Source organism: Cyrtonyx montezumae, unplaced genomic scaffold, assembly GCF_038088225.1.
Source record: "Cyrtonyx montezumae isolate F1298 unplaced genomic scaffold, pur_monq_1.0 scaffold_2, whole genome shotgun sequence".
In the NCBI taxonomy this organism is placed as follows: domain Eukaryota; kingdom Metazoa; phylum Chordata; class Aves; order Galliformes; family Odontophoridae; genus Cyrtonyx; species Cyrtonyx montezumae.
In genome coordinates, this window is record NW_027071936.1 from 67,319,249 (window position 1) to 67,337,211 (window position 17,963).

General features: G+C 47.7%; 2 protein-coding genes across 8 annotated transcripts in view; both read left to right on the forward strand.

Moving 5' to 3' along the window:
* SFXN5 (sideroflexin 5) overlaps positions 1–17,963 on the forward strand; it is a 377,058-nt gene that overhangs the window by 133,223 nt on the left and 225,872 nt on the right. The window lies entirely within an intron of this gene.
* Positions 1–17,963, forward strand: part of EXOC6B (exocyst complex component 6B) — a 234,929-nt gene that overhangs the window by 24,616 nt on the left and 192,350 nt on the right. For all 7 annotated transcript variants that reach the window (XM_065736004.1, XM_065736005.1, XM_065736007.1 and 4 more), the window contains exons 2-6: positions 2,059–2,224; positions 7,576–7,623; positions 8,289–8,379; positions 8,504–8,549; positions 11,691–11,895. In XM_065736004.1, the coding sequence (XP_065592076.1) occupies positions 2,059–2,224; positions 7,576–7,623; positions 8,289–8,379; positions 8,504–8,549; positions 11,691–11,895 (556 nt within the window). The remainder of the gene's footprint in view (positions 1–2,058; positions 2,225–7,575; positions 7,624–8,288; positions 8,380–8,503; positions 8,550–11,690; positions 11,896–17,963) is intronic.

Sequence of the window (17,963 nt, forward strand, 5' to 3'; positions counted from 1 at the left end):
GCATTGTTCCATCTCTCTTTCATTTTACCCCCAGAGATTTCCCTCCTCTGTACTTTCCAGCTGAATTTATTTAGGTTACTTGGGAGTTGCTGTCCTGCAGCCATGCGGCGGGCGGCTCTCGTTGCAGGGTCAGCCTCGTAGCTTCTCATTCTCTTCCTGAAGCCCTCTGGTTAATGGCTGAGCCTTAGAGATGCTGGAAAGACCTCCAGAGCTAGCTCCTAAAGATTTCCTGCCCTTAATTAATATATGTGCAGTAACATGAAGCTCCTCGGGTATTCTTTCAGTGTGTTTTGGGCATCTGGTGTTGCCACCTTATCACAGGGCCCCAAGCTGGGCTGTCCTTCCTTGCAAAGCAGCCAGTCTTGTAAATAAACAAGCAGCCTTAGTGCTGGGTGCTGAAAGTGACGATTGCGGTGGGTGAAGGTCCACAGAAGCTCTTCCTGGGCTTGGAGAGGACGTCCTGTACTCCAGTTTATGCCCAGTACCTCCCCAATCCCAGCCCACCCCACCATGCCCACCAAGCTCATCCCCCTCTGCCACATCCCCATGGTTGTGAATATCTCTGTGCATGGTGACCCCACCTCTCTGTGGCACCCTGTGCCCATGCCCCACTGCTCTTCTCAAGATGAAATGTTCCCTAATGTCCGTCCTATTTTTGGATGAACATAAGGCTGTGCTGGGATCTCTGCTCTTGTGGAGGTATTTGCCCGCGATGGATAATCCTATTTTTCCAGTTGACCTTTTGGTTAAAAAAAACAAACCAAAAAACAACCAAACCAGAGTGGAGTTTTAACACATCTGCAGAAATTGCAAAACCTAACGATACGATCCAAGAACTTCTCTGAGTCGTCTTCAGTGGTTTTGCTCAGCCAACATAGCTGAGAAATGCAAACCAGAGAGATGTGTCAGTGAGCGCGGCCTTCTGTTGCGGGGTCACGGTTGATGAGTGCTGTTGGGATGGACCCTCTCCTCGACCTCAGGGATTGCTTTCTGTAGTGTTGTCCCAACGCTTTGTGTTTGTTTTGGGGGGACTGAATTGCCCACATCGATCCCAGTGTTTGTTTTTGTTGTGCTTGCTGTATTTTTGCATTGTTCCGTGTCGTGATTATTGATGGATTTCAATCCTAGAATGGTTTGGGTTGGAATATATATAGTCATATTTCTTTTGTGTGTGAAAACTTGTGTGTGGGTCACCTTATTATGTCTTCTGAGCTACTGGGTCTCTCGTTGTGAGGGAAGGTTCTGGGGACTCATTATGAGGTTCTGGGAAGGGGACTTCAGCCAAGATGGAGAACCCTAAGGTGTGATGGTAGAGCTTGGGATTGGAGTTTGTTTAAATATAAGCTTTTACATGAGCTGACCCTGAAGATGCTTAGGTTTCGTTGCTGCCCATCACCAACTTCTTCTTTAATCCCAGAGTTTGGGTAAAATCCCGGAGTTTTGATGTGAATAAAAAGAAACCAAAGAGCTTTAGTCACAGAACCTTGAGTTACCCGCCGGTGAAGGAAACTTTGCTTATGTCTTAATGTCTTTGCTTATGAGTTTTTGTGTCTTTTTGAGAGATGTGTATATCCTTTGGTTGAGGGATGGCTCTGTCACTGCTGACGGTGTTTAACACACTTCTTTTTTTCCCCAAACAGGGCACCCATAGCAGGCATTGTTTGCCTGTTGTATGAGAGTTGTCATCTCTACGTTGCATTGGTGGCAGTGCCTTGGGAGCACCCTGAGCACCGCTGCTGTGGGGCAGCACTAGATGGCACTCTGTCTCCAGCTTTCACCAGCAGAACTCTGCTAAGCTGCAAGGAATAGCAGAGTACCGAGGTGGTACACTTGCAGTTTTAGGAAAGCTGTGTCTCTTTTTGCCTTTATTCCAAAGCAGAATTGTGCTGTTAAAGCTTAGGGAAAGGAAGGGGAATGGGATTTGGCAGCTGTAGAGCTGATACTTTTCCTTTGCAGCTTCTCTGTCCCCTTCAGTAAATTTTTTTACAGGTTGGATTCTGTCTATTTCTTATCAGTAATGATGGAGTCCTGACTCATGGTGGCATCTTTTTTTTGTAGGTCTGTTTATGATGGAGAGGAACACGGTCGTTTCATGGAAAAATTGGAAGCGCGAATCAGAAACCACGATCGGGAGATTGAGAAAATGTGCAACTTTCATTACCAGGGCTTTGTGGACTCCATCACAGAGCTGCTGAAAGTTAGGGGAGAAGCCCAAAAACTGAAGGTAAGGGAAAGCTGCTGGATGTGGTCTGAGCCAACTGGCTGCAGGTGGCCCTGTCTGAGCAGGGGCCTTGGGTGAGGCAACATCCAGAGGTCTCTGCCAACTTTGAGTTGCCCTGTGGTTGACCAACCAAATGGACGTCTCCTCTTGTCCAGAGCATCTCCCCCTCTGCCTGGGAAAAAAACCAAAACCAAACCCAACAACAATCTTCATTCTTTCTCCCTGTAGTGTCTGGTTTGTCATTGGAAGCTCAGCAGTTCTTTTGGCAAACTGGAATGCTGTGGTACAACAGGAGTGCAGGGAAGAAGAATAAAGCTAGGCCTGTTCTGTGGTGGTGAATGCCCCATCCCTGGAGACATTCAAGTCAGGCAGGACAGGGCTTTGAGCACCTGATGGAGCTGTGGCTGTCCCTGTTCATTGTGGGGAGTGGGTCCCTCCCAACTCAAACCATTCTGGGGTTCTATGAGAACATTCTGGTGCAGATCTGACCTTAGTTGTGAGACATCTGCACATTTTTGGCAAGTGGGGTGTTAATGTTTGAAAACAAATCAAACATCAGAAAAATCAAACATCAGAACATTGCAAGGGGCTCAGAGCAAGCAAGAGCAGCAGCAAGAAATAAGAGTGCTTGGAATCACTAAGTACAGAAACACTGTTTACACGAACCCATAGCTTGATTCTCCAACATCTCCAAGTGTGGTTGGTTTAACTAGAAAATAAAGTGACTAGGGAAAGGAGTGGGGAAAGCAGAATGGTCACAGCTAGGAATGGGTTTTGTGAGTATTGTGACCTTCAAAGCTGTGCAGAAAGATAAAGAGAAAGGGAGATTTTACCTATTTCTTGGGAAAAAAAAAAAAAGGTGTTCAGCAATGTGTGGAAAAAGCTGTATGTAGGATTGGAGTGTAGGTAAGTGGTGGGAAGGAAACCAGGCAGCTTTCTGAGGACAGAAAAGATCTAGAGCTTGGTGCTGTTCCTATATGCAGGGGCCAGGCGTTCTTGTGGCTTGAGTGTGACTTCTGTGCCTTAGAATAGGAACATTACATAATTTGGGGCATATGAGACATACACAGCATCAGAATCACTTGAATGTGCATCAGAGATTGGAGAACCTTCCTTGTTTTCCTCCAGAAGAGTGGGAACAGAGTTTGGTGGAGTTTGTTGAGAACCTCAGTAATAGAGAAGATGAAGCCATAAATAAGGGAAAGCCATAAATAAAGGAACAAAAATATCAGAAGAACAAATGTTTTGGTTTTTTTTTTTGGGCATTTATTTACTCATTTAAAGCAACCTTCAGCATTTCCATGTAGGCTTCTAGATTTACACACAGCCATGATCCCACAAACCAACGTGTGCTTTCAGGAACACCTTTGTGGGGATGTTTCCTTGCTTCAGAGGCACTCCTATTATTATAATGCCATTCTTCCATGAAATCAAAGAGTTGATCATAGGACAGGGACATTAGAAACACCACGAAGGAAGACTTATTTTTTAATTATTATTTTTTTTTTATAAAGCCATTGTTTAAAGCCAAGAATTCCACATTGTTTGCTTGCAAGGGCTGTTGCTGTTTCCCATTCTGCAAACAGCTGCTTTGTTGGTGGCACGCTGTGAAGTCCATCTCTACCCTCAGGATCTCTCTTGATTTCCATCACTAAGTGATCTATTAAATGGCACATGGGAAGAATACACACAGAAGCTTATTGGAGAAATACTGAGCCCTCTTTGTATGGGTTTCCCTAGGGAATCATCTCTGAGTCCAGTGGTGAGAGTGAGTTTTGTTCCAGCTATTCAGTCTGCATTTGATCTCAGCCCTTTTCTCAGTAGTGCTGGTCTTTGAATGGACATCCAACTAGCTATAAAATAAATGCCCTCCATATTGCATCTCTACTATGCATCCTAAATAGGAGCCAAATACACAGTCTTCCCTGCTGCCCTCTCCCCTTTGTCCTGCAGTGCTGTATTTCAAGTCTGGCTGAGCCCCCATTGGGGCTGCGTGACCAAGTTTTCTGCTCTTGGGCTGATGAGGGCCAGCACTGAGATGCAGCATCTTGCTCAGCAGATCAGTTCCTGCCCTATGAAGTGTTGTGTTGATAAAAAGGTAAGTTACTTGGAAATACACAGGGCATGTTCTCAGAAAGGAATCTCCTTAATGTGGGTGCTATTTAAACGATGACCTGCATATACGATGTAAGTGTTCTCCTATCTTACACCGCACAAAGCTTTCATTCTCATTGGGAAGCGAGCTGTACGACACCAACCTGTTCCTGGTCCCAGTTCACTCTCCTGCTGACTCTCAGGAGCTGTGTACCCCAGCCCAGCTCCTGCATCTCAGAGAGATTCCCTGGAAATTAAAAGACATTATGCAGTAGGACAGTTCAGCTTGTAAACAGGATTGGAGGTGTGAATGGGAACAGATCTCAGAGGGGAAGGGCTGCTGGCAACCTCAGCAAGCCCCCTCATCTTCAGCAAGTCATACTTGAGCTGTGTCCCTCCTGATGGATTTCTTAGCAGCCCTCCCTGCTTGCCTTTCCTCCAGGTATTTCTGCCCTTCCCTCTCTAGGGAACTCAGGTTTTTAACTGTAACCATTTTCTTTCAGATCTTCTGCTTTTTGACCTGTCAGGCCCTAAAAAAGGATTAGTCCCTCTTTTTCTGCAGTAGCTTTCTGCAGTTTGGAGGGAAGTTTGCTGATCTTGGTGTGAGACAGCAGCCCCAAGCTATCCTATAGGGTCATCTCTCACCACATTTAGTTTCCTACTGTAAAATCTTTCCAGTTGGTGGGGTTCTCTTTTATTTTTTTGCTCTAACAGTGTGGTTTTTAAGCTGGGTCAGTCACCAGTGAAGTGGTATAGAGGGATCATTTCAGGTGTGTTGTAGGGTCCTGTTCATGTACACCAATCTAATCTAGGTGTAGCATCAGGTAACAGCATAGCACTGCACTCAGGCTCACTGTGCTCACCAGGTCCTTCCTTGGAGCTGCTGTTTTGGTCTGTGCTGCTAAAATCATAGTGGATTCCTATAGATAAATGAAGAGAGAGGATAGTGAAGGATTGTATAGCTAACAGAATGAATAATGCTAAATAGTATTGTAGCTGAGATATTTTGCAGATGGAAATAGACAATTGAAATATAGGAAAGTGCTCTCCTGTGTCCCAGGCTCATGGTAGGAAACTTCAAAGGAACAATCTCCAGAAAGAGATCCTTTCCCAGTGGTGGTCAGCCCTTAAATGGGGTCTGGGAGAGGTGGAGCCAGGCTCCACCCCTTCTGGTCACACAGGTGCATTGCTCTCACCTGTACTTCCATAGGTGACTCAGTGCTCACCTCAGGTGATCTGTCAGTGGTTCAGGCTGTGGTTCAGCAGTTCCCATACAGTGATTAACCCTGTGCAGATTGGGTAGTTTGTCACCCACTTGAAGGACCTCTTGACAGCCCCCCCTCCCCTTGTCAGAAAGGGATGTGGACAGTCCATGTAGGTGGGTGCCAGTGTGGGATGGAGCTGGTGCAGCCTCGCGGGGTCACACTGCTGCCCTTGCCATCCATTCCCAGGATTCCTCTCCTATGGCCTTTGCTCTTCTCTCTCATCACTCTGACACTCTCTAAATGATAGCAGAGTGATGTTGAAAACCTGCAAACAAAAGCCCTGCACGGTACCACATGTTCCCCAAAGAGATGAATGAACTAACAACTTGAGCATCTCATAAACCCCTTGTGTGATCTGCTGGTCTCATTCTTCACATGTGCCCACCTGTTGTCTGTTCCTCCCCCTCCCCCTTGCCATGCATCTGTCTTAGATTATAAAATCCCTCTGTCTGAAAGGCTTCAGTGTGTCTGCTGAGAGTCTCTACAAATAATCATCCATCTCTTTTTGGTGTGTATGGATCCTGAGAACAAAACAAAACACAGCCCCCTGCCCCTGAGAGCTCGGTGTGCCAGGGAGGAATGTATCCTTACTTTTTGCTTTAGCTGGGATCGATATGTAATTTTAATAGAAGACTCGTATAGCCTTGGCATTATTTTAGGAGCAGTTTTAAATTACCCGACATGGATTCCTTTTTCCTGGTGGGATTTGCAGGATATAAGAAAATAAAATAATCTTTGGAAGAGATGCCACGCTCCAGCTTGTAAAATCTCAATACATCATAAAGGAAATGAGCAGTTTTTGCACAGGGCAAGCAGCCAGGAGAGCTGAAGCTACTGCAGAAGGGGGAGCGATCTGATGCAGATGCTGTGCTGGGGTGGTGTGCATGGATGTCATGAGATGACTCCTCTTCTTGCATCATGGTGAGCTGCTAATGGCCTGCAGTAAGGCAGAGGGAGGGCTGGAAGCCACGCTCCGTCCACGTTCTGCTGGATAGATGGACAGTACTTTCCCTGGACACCTTTGCTGGTAATGAAACCAAGTCCTGAATTCGTGGCTGCTCTGCTTTGGTGACAGCCTGAGAGCTCTGCAGCTCTGGTGCTGCAGCTGCGAGGAGCTTCCGTATGGAGGTGTCAGGACAGTATGGAAGCATTGACTCTGACTGGAAACAAAGGTCTTCGTTTGACTTGTGGGATTGTACACTCTTGAGTAGCCATATATATAAAAAGAAAGTGCCCTATTCCAATTCTCATTGTTGTCAGGGCTCTGTTTTTGTGTATACAATGAACAGAACTCCTCCAAACACACGTGGACTGGTTCATAAAATTGGATGATGCCAGGGGAAGCCCAGCAGCAGTTACATTAGGCCTGAGTGCAAGAAGGCTCTGTGAGATCCTACAAATACAAGCCTGGAAGTGACAATTTGCAATGCTAATAGCTATAAGAAGAGGATTCTATGGGAGGAAAAAAAAAAGTAGTTCTATGGCACATTAATTCTGCTCTGATGTGAGGCACCTGAGCTCGGAGCAGTTATTTTCTGCTCTGTTTATCTCTGCAGTTGGCTGTTTTTGCTAAACAGCTGAAGCTGAGTGTGTTCATTTGAAGGTTGGTGTGTTTTCTCAGCCATCCCAGCTGGTCTTTACAATGATGCTATCTCTGTTGGTAAACTGTGTCAAGTCTGAACTTGAACAAGCGTGCAGGAGAGCTTCTAAAGTCATCCAGCAGGAAATACATGTGAAAGTCTGAAAGAAAACATATTTGAACTCTGTAGATGAAGCCCACACTGAAGCCCTCTTTTCATGCTGTCATTTTAATTGATGATCCTTATGGGTCCCTTCCAGCTCAGGATATTCTCCGATTAAAGAATTAACACCTAATTATAACTTATTGACTGTTGGCTAGGGGAGATTTCTTTCTATGAGTTCCACTTGGTACCCCCCGTGAGCATCTGCTACTAAATGTGATCCACCTTTCTCTTTTCCCTGCTGTCCCCACAGAACCAAGTGACGGACACCAACCGAAAGCTGCAGAGTGAAGGAAAAGAGGTGCGTGGTGTGCATGCTTGGTGGCTCTGTAGCTTTTCCATAACGTGGCTGTGCACGCAGGTGGCAGATGGCTAGCGCAGGGTTTCCCAAGGCTTTCACATGTTCTGGCCCAGGGGTTGGGTCTGGATGATCTCTACAGGTCCCTCCAACATCAGCTGTGCTGAGATTCCATACGTAGTGCCCTGAAGCTTGGAAAGACCCAGCCCAAAGGGTTCTCCTTGGTGCACAGTGGCCAATCCTTGTTTTTGCCGTTATCCAGATGCACAGGTTTTTCTGCTGGAGTGTTCAGAAACCATGGTTGGGTTGGGATGTTGAGAATCCCCCGGGGCCACTTCCTGCCTTTTAGAAGAACTAGAAAAGAGCAGCTTGAAAAGGGATGAGATGAGTAAAATGGGAAGGGGAAATCATTTGGGGAATTCACAGGACGTGCTGTGAGGCTGCTATTTGGATGGCTTTGGTTTTGCTGCTTGCTTGCTTTGAAATGAGCCGAGGGAATGCTTCTGCTGCGTGAGGAAGGAGCGCAGGGCTCGGGAGCTCCCCGCTCCTCGGGGCAGGCTCTGTTCTCCCGCTGCCATTTGGACGTTCACGGCAAGCACAAAGCGGTTTATATCCTCTCTCTGTCTGCTTGCTGTTCTCAGTGAGACTTTTGTTTTCCTTTTCTGAAGCTGATAATAGCAATGGAAGAGCTGAAGCAGTGCCGATTGCAACAGAGGAACATTTCAGCGACGGTTGATAAGCTGACGCTGTGTCTTCCCGGTGAGGAGCCCAGAATTGCTCTTTATTTGTTCAGCTGTTTATTTGAATCCATGTCTCTTTGCTCCGTGCTTCTGTCTCAATGCTTCTGTGTTTTTTTTTTTTTTTGTTGTTTTTCTCTTTCCAGTTCTGGAGATGTACAGCAAACTGCGAGAGCAGATGAAGTCGAAAAGGTAAATTTTGCATAGCTTGCTGGTTGGGGCCAAACAGCACCCGTGTGCTGCTGCTTGAATTCAGCAGAGAGCTTCTTAAAGCTCAGCAGCTCCACGTCAGCTGTGCCGTGTTATCTTATCTGATTCCTGCTGGTGTCTTCGTGGCTCAGCCTCCCATGGTGCAGACCAGACCTCGTTTTATTCTGTCTTAGGCTTTCTGGTGAAGATGTTTACTGTTTATCTTTTTGCCCAAAGAAGCTTGCCTTTGGGGTGGACATCCCAAATCAGTGCATAGCTCGGTACTTCTACGTTATTAACAAAGTTGGCGTGCTGGGGGTGCCAGAATACAAAACTGATCTAATCTGAGAGAACCCAGCAAATGTGAACAGGAGCCAGGGAGCTGAGAAACACTGAGCAGGGCGACAGGAGAAGGTGGTGAGAAGACACCCAGCTTACTTTGTGCTAGAAGCCATCCCTCAGAAGAGTGAGCTGAACTGAAAGGACTCTGTGGCTCAGAAATCACGAGCTATAAATCCAGGGTTATTCTCACCCCACATCTGTCATGATGCTGAGGAATTACAGCCTGGCCCAGGCATGACCGGGCTCCTGGGGGCCGGTTTGTTTGAGCAGCAGGGGGGTTTGGAGGCCTTGGGGGTGGCAAACTGGGCATGGAGCTGCTAGGGCGAGGGCAGTGGAAGATGTGGTGGGCTCCAGCTGAATGGCACGTGGGGAGCGTGGTCGGGTCTGCTGCCTGCTCCGTGCCTGCCATCCATCATGCACGCAGTGCAGGAGGAACCAGATGTTTGGAACAAGGCGATAACTAATTGGATGGGCGGAATGCTACACTTCCCCTCCTGCCTGTGCTGATCTCTGTGGTCCTCAGTCCCCAGGAGCCTTGGGTGAATGGATAAGCACTGCTCCTGGAAGCAGGGCTGGCTGGAGAGGTGCTGGGGAGCCTGCTAGCTGTGCATGAAGCTCGCTCTCTGGATGGCTCAGTGCAGGACGGGCAGGCTGCAGTTTGTCCAACTGTTTTCATTCTGTTCATGGGAACAGCGAGGGGTTTATCCGCTGACAGATGTGGGGTGGGGAGCTGGAGCGGATCACAGCACTGTGAACTTCTGAAGGGAATCCACATGCTGCTGGGTTCCCTCATTCTGGGTAGTGTTTCCAGGGTCTGGTTCTAAGAATTGCATCTTTTTGTTGTTTTTTTTTTCCTTCCCCTTATTGGACTGGTTCATTTTGAAACAAATAGAAGTTGAAAGCCACATTTAAGGAATATCTGAACCCGTGGCTTTTCTTCTGTTTTTTTTTTTCTCTCCTCCTCTCTTTGTCTGGATTTGATGGCTTCATTCACCGAACGCAGCACAACATATTAAAGATTTTTGTGTCTGCACCCGCTCTCACTTATATATCATTTCATCATAGGCAGCGAGGGGCTCGGTCACTGCATGAGCCTCAGGTTTGGGCAGCAGAGTGATAGGGTTGGCATTCAGGCTGAATGAAATCAACTCATCCAAAGCAGACAGGATGAGTTATGTGCTGTTAGCTGTGTGATGGTTTTAACGTGAACGATTTCCAATTAGACTGGATATAAGGAAAAAGTTCTTTCTTTATGATAAGGGTGGGTACCCCGTTCCTGGAGACATTTGAGTCAGTCAGGATGGGGCTCTGAGCACCCGATGGAGATGTGGGTGTCCCCATGCACTGCAGGGAGTGGGACCAGATGGCCTTCAGAGATCTGGATGCACTCTGCACGTCTCTGTGCTGAACTTTGCTCTGCCCCCACGTGCTCCGGGCTCTGGTTTTGGCAGGCAGTCGGGGACCCCATCAGTGAACACCCGCTGTTCCTGCAGGCTGTATTTGAGCTGCTTCTAGTTCAACAAACAATGCCTTAAATACAACAAACCCCCAATGCGTGTTTATTCCTCTGGTTTAATTTCTGGCTTGCTGCGTGCTCTGAAGTTTCCCTCCAGAGAGGATTGCATTTTATTGCAAATAGCATTTCATATCACACCCGAACGTAAACACTGGCCGGGTTACTGGGTTAATCCCTTTGCCTTCTGGTTTACAGGCAGTTTTGGGTTAAAATAACTTCCCTTTGGAACTGCCTGGGGCTTAGGCAAGGGTGAGGATGAGTGAGGATATGAGTGCCAGGTTATTGCCGTGGCACTTCATGCATTTCTTAGGGCCTTCAGGGGATAAATGCAAGTGCTTGTGGCTGGGATCAACCATGGGCAGAGTCAGCAGAAGTCATCTTCGTTCACCTGAGAGGAGACTGTCAGCCAGTGTTGGCCTTAAATGTATTTTGTAGACACTGCTAATGCTTCTGAGGCACCTGGTTGCCATTCAGGATGGTGACTTCAACTTACAGTTTTAAGGTATACATCCCTTATGGTGGGGAAATAAGTCCCTGTCAGCAAAACAGAGGTCACAGACAGCAGTGGTTCGACATGAGCTGGAGAAGGAGCAGGAGTAGTGTCCTTTGGACCCTTTATGGAGGGACACGCTGAGGTTGTCCTCGTCTCTACCTAAATCAAAATGTACCCTGGGTGGAAAGCATTTTTTAACAGTGCTCAGCAGCAATTGTGAACAGCTGGAAGGAAGGTGGGGTCTGACTGCTTCTATGCACATGAAAGAAACCGGAGAGCTCTCATATCAGAACAGAATAACAAGTCTCTGTGCTAGGAGTGCATATTGCATGCCAATTGCTCACCCTAAGGTACATTAAGGTGTATTCCCATCTCCACCCTTTTGTCTTATAGCACCTCACTGCTGAGGGGTCACAGAATCCAGCAGCACACACCCCATATCTCACACAGCAACCCCATAGTCTGGGGGATGCTCTGGACACCCCTCCTTCTGGGGAGGTCATGGGGAGAGCAGAGCCTGGTGCAGGTGGGTGAGAGCTGCTAATGAGCTTAGCTGGTGCAGTGCCTCGTTAGGCAGCTGCTCCTTGTCTGTGCATCACAGCTCTGAGCTGTGCTTCTCAGAGTGGGCCTTTCAGAAGAAGGGTGTTTTCCTGGTTACCTGGGTGCAAAGATCTGCATCCTTTTCAACAGAGCTGAAATTGCTAGATCTACAGAATAATTCACACAGTTTTGAGGGGATGTGGGATGGAAATAGCTGTTCTTTCCCTACATCTGCTTTGCTCGCTGTCCCCAGGCACTACCCTGCCCTGAAGACCCTGGAGCACCTGGAACACACCTACCTGCCCCAGGTGAGCCACTACCGCTTCTGCAAGGTGATGGTGGACAACATCCCAAAGCTGCGTGAGGAGATAAAGGAAGTGTCCATGTCAGACCTCAAAGATTTCTTGGAGAGCATCCGTAAGCACTCAGACAAGATCGGGGAGACGGCGATGAAGCAGGTGAGGGCTTGTCCTGTTTGGAGGAAGGTGGTGCTTCACAGCCACATTCTCTCTTCTCAATGCCAAGGCACTAAATGCTTCACAATAACCTTATTTTAGAAGGTGAAACAGTGACCGTCCTGTGGTAGCAACTAGAGCTTACCTTCTGAGTTTTGTGCTGTTGAAAAGCAGTGGTTCATTTTCATCATCTCTCATCCGTGCGTTGCTGCAGGCTCCTGCTACCCCAGAGGTGTGCAACTCGTAGTTTGCACTTATGGAGTGTATGGTATATGGTTAACAGAATCACCAGACTAGCAGATAAATGCTAAATAGTACTGCAGCTGAGATATTTTGCGGATCGTATTGTTAGAAAGATTATCATGATGGAAAGAGACAATCAAAATAAAGGAAAATGCTCACCTGTGTTTCAGGCTCACAGTAGGAAACTCCAAAGGAGTGATCTGTAGGAGGAGCCCTGCTCATCATGCCCATTAAAACAAAGTTTCTCTGCTGAAATTTGGATCCACTGGTAATGAAACCAAGCAGTACATCTCGAGCAGTAGCCTGCTTCCTGTGGTGGCAGCTGCCTGGTTGCATTTGGTGGCTCATAGAAAGCACTCTTGCTTGAGCTTCTCCTGAGTTGACAAAACCATGGTGTTACATTTATGGTTGGAAGTACAGGAGGGTTCAGTGTTCTATAAATGCTGTTTTTTCTGTAAAATCAACTAGCTGGAGGACTTCCATTAAGTGATATTGCTTACAGTGTGTCTGTTGCCTTATTGTCTTCTCAGTCTCTTCCTGTGTTGGGAAAACAAACTCTTAACACTGCGTAGAAGAGCTGTGGAGAGCACAGAATCACAGAAGGGCTTGGGTTAGAAGGGATACACCATTCTGCTCCTTACAGTTCAGCAAATGCTTGTGTTAGCTGTTGCATTAAATGAAACTGGGTTCTCTGAGCCTGCAGAAACCCCTCTATGAGCTGGATGTGCTGCTGCAGAGCCATGCACACTTGGTGGCATGGTGGGAGACCCCAGGATCGTTGTGCTGAATTTACCTGGTACAATGGTTTCTGGAAAATAGATGTTTGCAAAAAAAAAAAAAAAAGAAAAGAAAAGACAAACCCAAACAATGTATTTATTGGAACAAATTATCCTTTGGTTTCTGTGGCTCTGGATGGGAAGGAGTAAGTTTAATTTGCCTTTTGGTGCCTAATTAGTGAAGAAAATGTGCTGCCCCAAGTAAACAAATAGTTCCCTATAGCCCATGAAGGATATATCACCAGCTATAGAGGCCTAAGGGGATGCAGATGTGTCCTCTTCCTGTTGTTCCCAGCACTGCCACTGTGGCACTGGATGAGGTTGATGCTCAAACTTGGTGGCACCGTGGCTGAGTTTGGGGTGAGAGGTCCCAGATACATGTACAGCCATGTTCCCTTGGTGTAGGCAGACCCATTTTGAGGGTTTCCCCATTATGTCAAGGAGAAACAGCAGGAGGCTGGAAATAAGGGGAGGAGGGGGGAAGTCAGGTCTTGATTCAGCAAGGGATGATAGACCTATTGAGCTCCAAAACTTTTAGACTTCATTGAGAAAATGGGCAGGTCCTTTTGGTGGGTTCCTGGAGGGCTGCTTCTGAGCAGACCATGTGTGGCTCAAGCAGTGCCTGGTGTGACAGCAGTGAGAAGCTGAGAAGGCTCAGGAAAGGAACAATATTTGCTTGCCCTGCCCTTGTCCTCCTTTGAGGGACTCGGTGTCGGGTTTTGCAGTACTACGCTATCCAAACTCCTGAGCTGAGCCAGTGAGGGCTGCAGAGATGTTGGGGGCCTGGATCACCTCCTCATGGGGACAGGATGCAAGCCACAAGGCTGTGCACCTGGAGAAGATCTTACTAATGCTTATAAATATCCATAGGGTGGAGATCAAGTGGATAGGGCCAGGTGGTGCCCATCAGTGGGATAAGGGGCACTGGGCACCAACAGGAACACACACGGAAGCCATCTGAACATGGGAAAGAGCTGATGGCACAGCTCTTAGACAGTGGCAGAGCTGTGGCACAGCTGCTGAGAGTGGTGGGGGAGTCTCCTTCTCTGGAGATGCCTAAGCCTGCCTGGACTGTTTCTGCTGTAGTGACCTTGCTTTGGATAGACTCTTGGACTGGGGGACCTCTAGAGTTCCCTCCTAACCCCTACAGTTCTGTGCTTCAGATGCAAAAGCAGAGCTGGAAACGATGCTGGTATTCCAGCAACATGCCAGGCTTATTCCTGCAAAGAGAATCACACTCTGCATGGAGGATGAGAAGCCATGAGGACCCTGAGCTTTGTGAGTCTCCCATTGCTTGGGGTCACTAAATGGTAAAGCTTCCCCGCCATTGCTCCTGCACTGCTGCCTGTGATTGATGGCAGAGCACAGCTGGCAGGAGGCCTGGAGAGCCAGGGAACAGCAGTTGGCAGCTGGGTGCATTCGCTTCTAATTAACATCATTTAAAATTCTTTTGTAGTTGTTTGATTTCACCAGTGGGAGCAGAAGAAGGGTTTGATACGATGGGGGGGGGAGGAAAGAAATGGTATCTTTTTATAACGTTACGAATCTGAAGCCGACGATGACAGGAGATGAAGGTTTCATTTTGTGATGATGTGATGCGGAGTGCTCGGAGCCAGCAGTGGGGACAGGGATTGCTGCCTGACCCTGCTCTTGGATGGGAAAACCAATGGGGTGTAGTCAAGTAAGACACGCCAGGGTTGGCCATGTGCAGCAGCAGTGCGTGAGAAACCTTATATCCTCTGTGTGCAGCTTGTGGGTTCTCAGTGACTCCTTTCCTCATTTTTTTCCAATCTGAATTTTATTACCTGTGGTTCTGGGGGAGGGAAGGGTCTGCTGCATTCCAAATATTGGGCTTAATTCCACAGTGCTGGGGTGGTTCTGCACATTGGAACTTGTTTTGGACTTTGTCCCTGTGAACCTGTGTCTGTGCTTCATGGGTTTTTTTTTTTAGGATCTGAATCCTGGCCTGGATGGGAACCAATTTCATCTTATGAGCACTTGGTGATACTGAGTACGTGGTTTTATCATCTAGCTTAACACCTGGTGGTGTGGCACAGAGGGATGTGGTTTAGTGGGGATGTATTGGTGGTAGCTGGACGGTTGGGCTAGATGGTCTTGGAGGTCTTTTCCAAGCTTGGTCATTGTATGGGAGCTGTTGAATAATGGCCTGAACCACTGATGGATCACCTGAGGCGAGCGCTGAGTCAGCCACAGGAGCACAGGTGAAGGCAATGCATTGTATGAACAGAAGGGGTGGAGTATCCCATTAGATATCCCTCTTGTGTGGAGTTCCAGGTGAGCCTCAACCTTTGGTGACAGGTGAGCCCTTCCTAATTTACTGGTTGTCTTTATACCAGCTGGATAAGCCATACAAAAATATACTGTCTACCTTCATTATATTGTGTGGGTACTATTCTTTCAGGGTATTCACCCTACAGTCATTCAATGAAATATGTAAGGTGTATGTATAACACCATCATTTCTGATGGTGAATGCCTGCTAAAGGGGGCCTGGAGCAACCAATCCAAAATCCATTATTGGATGGAGCTCATCAGGGCAGCCAAAATGTCTCACATACCTTTGGGGTGGATGGAGGCAAGCCAACCTTTTTCATCTTCAGTAGGAGGTGCCATCAGAGCTGATGTTTTAGTAGGTGGTGATCTAGGATAAGCTGCAACAGGTTGGTGGGATTAAATGCCTTCCCCAGTTCCATACACTGCCCTGAGGTCTAAGCTGAGCAGGCACCGAGGGACACAGTCAGTGAGCTTGGTGGGGTTGGGTTGGGCTTGAGGATCTTAGAGCTCTTTTCCAACCTTAATGACTCTGTGATAGATGCTCCCTGTAAGTGCTGACTACAGGGCCTTGGTAAGACTGTTGAGCACCCTTGTTGTTTTAGGTCTGTCTGGATTCACATTTAATTCTGACCTTGAGTTGCCTGAGTAGGTGATGTTTGCTTTGGGGATGCAAATTTCTTTGCACAGTTTGGTCTATGGATGTGAAGGACTGCAGAAGGACACAGTGTGGCTTCAGGCTGATGGCACATGCTGTAGGAGCACATAAGGATGGAGGGGAAGCAGTGAGTGGGATGGAAAGCATGGGATGGGAGGGACAGTGTCCCCTGAGCCAGCTCTGCACATGGGGCTCTCCCACCGCAAGATGCTTTAGCACTAGCCAAAATTCTTAGGGCATCTGGTCACTTGCTATGGGACGATGGTGATAAGTGGAGACGTGGCATGTGGCAGCTGCAGCCCCATTGGGAAATCCCATCCCTGTTCTTCCCTTCAAATGCAAACACATGCACACCACCCCACGCCGTGTGAGCAGAGTTGGGTCCCTGCGTTGCAGGGGTCAGAAAGGCCTTTTGATGCCTCCCCCAGAAAAAGCAGTTCGTGTTGTTTTCTTAACGATCCCCACCTCTCAAATTTGCCGACTTTGTGTAATCCTCTGCAGTGCGTGTGGAAGTTGTGTTTGCTTTGTGTGAGTGCTTTACGGTCCATTAAAGCTCACTGCGTTCCTGTGGATGCACTGTGCGGGGAGTGAGCTTCCAGTGTTTGGTGCTGCTCTCCAAAGTTCCCATGTGTTCCTGGTTCCAAACCCAGGACCTGCTGCCACGTGGGCCAGATCCCCCCGAAGTCTCCGTGGTGTGCAGAAGATCCCTGTGTTCACCTTCTCACTGGGGATGGTGTTTTCACGTCGTGTCTGTGGGCTCCCAGAGCACCCCGAGGTCTGAGCTTCTCCTCCCATCTCTTGTTCCAGAAGTGAAGTCATGTCTTTTAATAAAAGCAAGGAGAATTTCAAGTCTTGAATGCAGGAAGTGCAGCCTTTAGCAGGGGTCAGGCTGGTGGCTGGGTGTAGGGTGACTATTTACACAAGAGCAGTTGGGATGAGCAGATAGTGCTTTCCCCTTCTGGGCAGGTCTGTAAGGAAGAAACTGATCTTCCAGCAAAATTCTGTACTGAGACTTCCCTAATCTTTGATACTATTGCTTGTCTAGTTGTTATATTAAAGTATTATGAAAGGAAATACGTCTTCCAGAGCTGTTTAGATTGGAAGTCTGATGATCTCAGCTTGCAGGTTTTGGGGAGGAGGTTCATAAAACAGCCAGAGTGGATGAAGTGGCTGAGGCAGCAGGGAAATGGGTGTTGTGCTGCAGTGGAGGAGTGATGTATGTGCTGAAATTGGGCCACACTGGGGAGGTAGTGATAGGATATTTCTTGAAATCCAGAGATGTTTCTTGAAATAACTCCTGTACCTTCCAGCTGTCGCAATATATGGTATAGGGAAACCAAGAGAGAGGGCAGTGCCATGCTTTTGAGCCCATTATTAGTTATCAGGATGCTGCTGCCTGGGATGAGAAGTTCTTCAGCTTTCTTTTAGATGTCTCCAGGATTATTGTAATGTAACTGCTACCAAACTTTCTAAATGAACTGGTTTTTCCTTGTTTTTATGTGTGCTCCTCCTGGTGGCTGTGCAGGAGCTGATGAGGTTTTGGGAGCTTGGATATTTCAGGGCAGTGCACTGATGTACGTTTCCAGAGTTGGTGATCTGCGAGTGCCTCTGTGAAGGTGGCACAGTGCTTTGCTCGAGCTAACACATCATGTCAGGACCAGGTTTGCAATGCTGCTGGAGGGGCACTGTAGAGCCCTTCCAGTCCTAGAAGCATTAAGATTGGAGAATACATCTAAAATCCCCCACCCATCCCACTGTGCCCATGTCCCCCAGTGCCACATCTCTGTGGTTCTTGGACACCTCCGTGGATGGTGACTCCCCCTCTCCCGGGGCAGCCCGTGCCAATGCATTGCCACTATTAGTGGGAGAGTCCTCACATCCACCCTGCCCCTCCCCCGGCGTTTGGGTTGCTCATGAAACACAAAAATGTGTTTGTATGGCGGAGGCACAGTGTCTCTGTTTTCAGGGAGCGAGCCCTCTGAGTGACACTCCTGTGCAAATTGCAAACGGGTGTGTGCAGAAATCAGAGTGAAATCCATCAGCAACCCCAGACTTCTTTAGTTCTAATTTTTTTCTTTTCTTTTTAAACACAAAGTTCTGCTG